Source organism: Setaria italica, chromosome IX, assembly GCF_000263155.2.
Source record: "Setaria italica strain Yugu1 chromosome IX, Setaria_italica_v2.0, whole genome shotgun sequence".
Classification (NCBI taxonomy): domain Eukaryota; kingdom Viridiplantae; phylum Streptophyta; class Magnoliopsida; order Poales; family Poaceae; genus Setaria; species Setaria italica.
The window spans coordinates 13,704,424-13,711,786 of record NC_028458.1 but is presented as its reverse complement, the minus strand read 5'-3'; the positions used below and the strand labels follow the sequence as shown (position 1 = coordinate 13,711,786).

At 46.8% G+C, this 7,363-nt stretch overlaps 1 protein-coding gene across 1 annotated transcript; it reads right to left on the bottom strand.

Annotated features, from left to right (window-relative positions):
• Positions 1–1,090: 1,090 nt before the first annotated feature.
• On the bottom strand, positions 1,091–4,083 carry LOC111258435 (serine/threonine-protein phosphatase 7 long form homolog). Its single transcript, XM_022829678.1, has 6 exons — positions 3,961–4,083; positions 3,742–3,819; positions 3,458–3,666; positions 3,084–3,378; positions 2,848–2,931; positions 1,091–1,105 (listed from the first exon to the last, which is right to left on the bottom strand). The coding sequence occupies exons 1-6, from the start codon at positions 4,081–4,083 to the stop codon at positions 1,091–1,093; spliced, it is 804 nt and encodes a 267-aa protein (XP_022685413.1).
• Positions 4,084–7,363: the final 3,280 nt, after the last annotated feature.

Here is a 7,363-nt window from a genome sequence, read left to right as displayed (position 1 = left end):
TTTCTTTCCATTTTTTTGAAATTTTTTCCCAAAATTTTTCTTCAAAAGTTTGGGTCGGACTTTTGTTCCGAATTTTTTATAATTTTTTTGTTTCAAAATTTTTGACAAAATCTTTGTGCTTACATTTCTTTCAAAAAAATTTCCCAAATTTTTCTTTCAAATCGTGTTTCCTTGTGACTTTTTTTTGCCTGCGGGATTTGCCACGTGCGTACGTGCGGAGTGGGTCAGCAGGATCCACCTTGACAACCCACACAGTACAAATAAAAAATCTCCTATCTATACTACGGGGGTGTTTATGTCCTCCCCTAAAATTTAGCCCCTAAACTTTAGCCCCCGTCACATCGAATATTTAGATACTAATTAGAAGTATTAAACATAGACTATTTACAAAACCCATTACATAAGTGGAGGCTAAACAGCGAGACGAATCTATTAAGCCTAATTAGTTCATGATTTGACAATGTGTTGCTACAGTAAACATTTGCTAATGATGGATTAATTAGACTTAATAGATTCATCTCATCGTTTAGCCTCTATATGTTCTATTAGTTTTATAATTAACTTATATTCAGTCTTATAATTAATCTCCGAATATTTAATGTGACATGGACTAAACTTTAGCTCGAGAAACCAACGTAATGTCCCCTGCTTCTCTCTACCCCCGCGTGGCTCTGCCCCGCTCCGCTTTTAACCGCGCGTGACATATGGGACCCATCTGCATGGGTCTGCGCGCCCATCCACTCCGCCTCGTGTGACTTTTTTGTATTTTGGCCCTTTTTGCGAAAAAATTTCACAAATAGGCCCCTGGCGAAACTAATTCCGGAAATGGACCCTCGGCTTGGCGCCAGGCTGGCTGGCGCCAAGGTATAACGTCTTGGCGCCAGCCACCCTGGCGCCAAGGTCCCCACGCCCTGCCTCCGATGTGGCGGGCGCGCGCTGACGTGGCGCGGAGGCTTGGCGCCAAGATCCATGGCGCCAAGCCTCGGCGCCAAGATCCGTGGCGCCAAGCCCCCTACCATATATACCGTCCCTTCTTCCTGCCCGAGAGTTCATCCTCATTATTCTCCACTCTCTCGGGTAAAAACTCTCCCTACTTCGCCCTAAACTACGAATCGACATTGTAGCTTAGGAAACTTTCATTTGATCCGTGGATCCTGAAGAGCAAGGTATCCTCTCTCCGTCGTACCTTTTTTTCACCTCGATTCGTTATATATTTCTTGCATTTTTGAACTTAGGGTTTTCATGCAAATGTAGGATGCCGAGGCGTGGAAAAGCTAAGAAACTAAGGTAATCTCAACGCCCGTAGTTATGTTATATACTCATTGTTGTGGATCAAATGAAAAAACCTTAATTGTAGGTTTATTCTTAAGTGCGTTTGATTCATAGAACCAAATAAACAAAATTGTAGTTATGGCGCAAAGAAGACCGGAAATGCGTTCGATCCATTGCCTCTGCCTAGTGGTGTTCCAGTGCCGATGTGCTTTTGCGGCGATCCTTGCAAGGTAGCCAAGTCCGAAGAACATGCCACGTATAGGCAGAGGTATTGGATGTGTTCCAACTTTGCGTTTGAACCTACACTTCGTCAGCGCCGCATTAACATGTTGGTAAGGAAATGTTGTTGTCTTATAATTATTGTCCATAATTTTTTTGTTTTATAACAATTGCATTTGTTGTAGACCCCTCCACCGCTATGTGATTTTGAGAAGTGGATCGACACTGAGATCGATCCTGAAGACAAGGAGTTTTTGGAGTATATGATGCGCTGGGATGCAGAGAGGAAGGAGGTGTACGAGAAGAGGCTCGTAGAGGAGGCTGCGGAAAAGGAGCACAAGGAAGAGGAGGAAAGGAGGCGGGTTGCTGCAAACAGGGAGGAGAGAGAGAAGAAGCTTGAGCGGGCACGCCGAGCGAAAGCAGCGGTTGAGGAGAATCCCGATGCCTTAAGGAAGGGAAAGTGGCCTCGTTGCACTCAGTAGCCATATTTAGGTTCTAGTTCTATGGTTTATTTATGAACAATATTTTCTACTGTGAGACTTTTATTATGTTGTCATGTAATAATGCACTTTAAGTAAGGACACGCAATTTGTGGACGACATATGTTCATTTTGCGATGTAATGCATTTCGAAGTCGTAGTCTACTGAAATATCCGTAGAAAATAAAAATGGTAATTGTTAGCGAAATTTCGGCAGAATTTCCCCTACTTGTTGATGCAATCCATACAAAATTACGAGATGAATAGTGAATATAAATACAAGCATAGAAACATAGAAGCATATGACACAAGCATATGACACATTCAGAATAGAATCCACAATAGTTCAGAATGAAAGTCCTTATACAAAGTTCAGAATGACACAATAGAATCCACAAATAGTTCAGAATGACACAATAGTCCATATGATACAAAGTTCGCAATCAGAGTCGTCACTGCCTCCTAGTCTTACCCTTACCCTTGTGACCAAGGGCGTCGGTGCCTGGAGTGTAAGGAGAACGTGGACGACGTAGTCTAGTGCCCCCTACAACCTGTGTAGGCTGAGTCAAGGGAGCCTCCTGGAGCTGAGACGGGCCAATCTCCTCGGCCCTCTGCTCATCGTCGTCGTCATCGTCATCGTCGTCGAGTTCCTCGGATGCAATTGATTTCGAACCTGAGGGGCCTTGGGTGGACGTACCGACGCCTGTCACGCGCAGGGCTGGAACGTGGACGTCTCGCGTCGTGGCAGTCCTGCAACCACAACGAGCAGCGGCACGGCGAAGCCAATTTGACAATCACTGCAGTAGTAAAAACAAGTTACACAAATGAAGAATGTAACGTATTAATAAAGGATTAGAAAGAATAATTTGAGACTTACCTCTAGGACGCTCCGTATCTCGGGGTCCCTAACTCGTGGACGGATATGCTCTATATCTCTAACCGAGGTTTGTAGGGTACGGCCCTGCAACAAATGACTAAGTCACTAAAGCAACAAATGTCTAAGTCACTAAATGACTAATTGATTAAGTCAGATGATCACTAAGTCCTTCTCTAACTATCTAAATCTCTAAGTAACGTAACATAGAACAAAGAAAAGTGAAGCAATTGTCTTACCATCCTATCCAGGATTGGTCCTGCCTCCACCTGCCTTCCAGCACGAGTACTCTGATCGTACACCGTGTCTTCATCGTCGGATGACTGGATTTCGGCGTAGTCATCTTGCGTCCACGCTTCCCTCAGCCTGTGCCGCGTCGCACCTTGGTACCAGCTCTGGTATTGTCTGTACGCACTGTTTGTGTGCGGCTCGTTGTTCTCGTCCACGTTCTCCTCGAACAGCTCCCATTCCTGAATGTATGCGTGGTGGAACGAGGCCCACTCGGAGACCTTCCTTTTCTTCTTTCGATCCACGCTGCACATCAGGTTACACGTTACTGTTAGCCAAAATTTAGTTAACAGTATCGAAATATATGAAATAGGAAAAGACTTACTTGTGTAACTCTATACTAGTCGAGGTCGCCTGTGGTGGCCAAATCTGCCTCATCCCAAATTGACGTGCGACTCGATGTGGCAGGTGGTACTCGACAGCATAGAAGCAAATAAGAGGGCACACCATCCTATAAATATCATCGTCCGCCGCACACACGAAGCTAAGGGGAAAAGGAAGTGGATTGTCTCCGTCGTAAGGCTGCCAATTTACCTGCAAAATTTGAATCAAAAACGTTAGTTGTTATACTAAAAGATTACAAAGCATGTTTAAAAAAAATTCACTTACACTATGAGCAGTGAGCGTGTCTATCTCATTGATGTAATCCAGGTACGCGCGGTCCAACCTGGTATGGCTAACCTTAACCTGATCCCAAATATATGCCCATGTCGGTTGTCGTCTCGGTGGCTCACCTGGGAACCACGGTCGACGCGGCATAATCTCGGGCCGACCAACAGGAAGACGGGACCACATCCATAATTGCAACAGGTAGACACACCCACCAACTGACGGGGAGCCCGAAGACCGACGGCACGCCTCGCACAGCTGCCGGTATAGAAAGCACAACACAGCTGATCCCCAGCTGTAAGAACCAGCCTGGTGCCAGTCAGTGAGGCAGTGGATCCACATCCAAGACGCAGTGTCACCGGTTGCGTCTGGGAAAAGAACGCAGGCAAAGAGATGTAGTATCCACGCCCTGCAGTAGTGTCCAACTGTCTCAGCATCCGCGTCCTGGGGGCACTGGCCGAAGTGTTCCCGCAGCCATGAGATTAGCACTCCAGATGTGCGAGTCCCCAGCTCCTCAACCTCTCGCCCCAGGAAGGTTGCGACTCGTGCTCTCCAACCATCTGAGACGCACGGCCCAGTGACTGGCTGGCCCCGAATCGACAGACCCAGCATCTTCTGACAGTCCTGTAGGGTCACTGTCATCTCTCCGAACGGGAGGTGAAAGCTGTGAGTCTCGGGTCGCCACCTACATTTCGCCGGATTATTATTTGATAATATGTAAAGACATAACAAAATGAATATGACTAGCAGTAACAGTACCTGTCAACCAACGCAGTTATAGCCGCTGAATTGAACTTGGGCATCCCACGATGAACCTGATACGAGATGACATCTAGGCCAGCCATCTGTAGCAAAGGAGTATAGCGGCGTCGTGAGCTCTAGTCCACTTATCTAAATCTCTCATCAAACCAGCAAGCCAATGTCGACCTTCTGCATTTGTTGCGGTCCTTACCTGCTCCAATTATCGCTGAAAGTAATAGTCCTCAAGCTGCCGTGCTGCAACTTGAAACAGATCAAAATTATCCTTCACACCATCCTTCCGAAGAAGGTTCTCCGCAAGGTGCCGAGTGCACCAACGATGATGCAAAGGTGCATAACCCTCTATCTGTTCTTGCACAGCATGAAGTATGCCCTGATGCCTATCGGATATGACGCCAACCTCCCTACCAGGACCAACCACATGTATCCGGACTAGTCTTAAGAACCACCCCCAACTGTCATTGTTCTCCCTCTCAACCAATGCAAATGCCAAAGGAACCAACATATTGTTCGCGTCACAAGATATGGCTATAAGAAGTGTGCCTCTATATTTGCCAATCAAAAACGTACCATCAATAGAGAAAACAGGACGACAGAGCCTAAAGGCTTCCACAGACTGAGGGAAGCACCAGAACGCACGCCCGAATATCTGCCTCCCGTCCTCCTTCCAAGCATTTGGCTTTGGGATGTACTCATAATGCATGCCTGGATTCACCGCTTTAATTGCATTGAAAAGAACTGGCAGCTGCTCGTACCCAGACTCCCAATCCCCATAAATCATCCTCCACGCTCGCTGCTTAGCCCTCCAAGCTTTACCATAAGTTATCACATATCCTCCATAAATCTCCTCAACAGTTCTTATAATTGTTCTCACTTTCATGTTAGGTTGTTCCTTCAGGATTCCCATCAACCGCTTCGCAATGAGGGTAGATGTTAGCTGCGGATGTCTCACTGTAAGCTCATGGTCAGCACAATTGTGTTGACCGACAACTTTTGTGATCTTCCACTTCCCGGTGATATTTTGCTTTCTTGCACAAACCCTCCATGGACACCGTTCCTTGTCACACACAACTGTGTAACGGCGCTCCGCATATGAATGCAACACTTTGTACGGTCTCTTCCGTATCACCGCAAAAGCTTGCAACCATCTCTTCAATGCGGGAAGGTCCTTAAATACCCTACCCTCCTCAATAACCATACTAGGACCAGCTTCAGGAGCTTCTAGGAGCTCATCATCACGTCCTTCTGCAAATGCCTGATCGGAAAGACTCAGGTCGCTAAACTCGTTAACTATCGGATCACGACGTCCGGGGAATATACGCCTAAACATCTCAATATCACTCTCCGTCATCTCTCCAACAGGACGATCATCATCAGAATCAAGATCCACTCCTATCTCGTATGCATCTTCATCATTCAAAATTTCAACATTGTTAGAGCCACGCAATCCATCTCCACATTGCACTTGCGCATCAACTAGAGGCACATCCACATTTTCTGGAATATCTCCTGCGCCATCAAGTACAAATATAAGTAAAGAATAAGTGGATGGAACGAATGGATTATCTCTTATCAATAGAAACCGGTGAGACACTTACTCGGATCATTCTGAGTGAAAAGGAACCCATTAGGAGAGTCCGCCACATCATCAACAATCCAACAACCATGTCCAACTACTTCATTAGGGGCAGATTCAGCATCGGGAATAGTAGGTGCAACATCCACGTCCATAACAGGTTCTGCGACGGGAGGATCAAAATGTGCCCGTTGACCCATTGGTCGGGAAAACCGACGAGAATTTCGATCAACTCCCACCGGCCGAACAACCACTTCAACACTTGGGGAATGACCATTCATAACCGTCCTCACATATTTCTCCCACTGACCTGCACACCGAATTGGGACCATCTTCCTTTGAATGTTGAGAGGGGAACCTAGGTGAAGAATACCCTCGACTGTGATTTCATCATTTTCATGACAATGTAACTCCTCCCGAGCCCTTGCAACCAACTCACTAAACGATGGTTTCTCATCGAATATGACAACCTCGCACTGCATGCCAACAAACTTAACACATCCATATTCATCCCTTTCCACAGTGCCTCCGTAATATATGCTCACTACGTTCTCCATCTAGTATATCAATATAACGACGCACAATTCATTTAGTCCATAATAAATTAAACATTCTAAGTCATAGTATAAATTGACTACTAACTAGTAAATACAACTAACTAACTATGTCACATATACTAACTAACTATGTCACCTAATATGTACATACGTACTTACCTATACAACTACTTAACTAAATATCGTAATAACTAGTTTACTATGCTATTAGTTATCGTATCTAACAATTATATCTATCTGTCAACTTATCTATCTTCCTATTTTATCTAACTATTCTACCTACCTATCTAAATTTTACCTAACTATTCTAATTTATCAATATTACTATCTATCTACGTTATACAACAACTATCTATCTACAATTATACAACAACTAATACAACAACTATCTATCTACATTATACAACAATTAATACCTTCGATCGGCCGGGAGCGGGCACACGACGGGGGGGCGGCCGGCCACAGTCCACGGCGGGCGCTGGAGCCCAGCCGGGGGGGGGGGGGACCGGGGAATGGGGAGGCCGGGGGGGGGGGCCGGGCCGGGGGGGGGGGACCCGGGGCGCCCGGAAGGGAGCCGGGGGGGGGGGCCCGGGGCCCCCGGGGGGCACAGGGCCTCCGGCGGGCTCCGGGGGGGGCCCCCGGGCCCCCCTTGCGTGGGGGCGCGCAGGCGGGTGCCCGGGGGCCCCCGAATTGGCGCCGGGGGTCCGCCCGGGCCCCCGGAAGGGGGCGC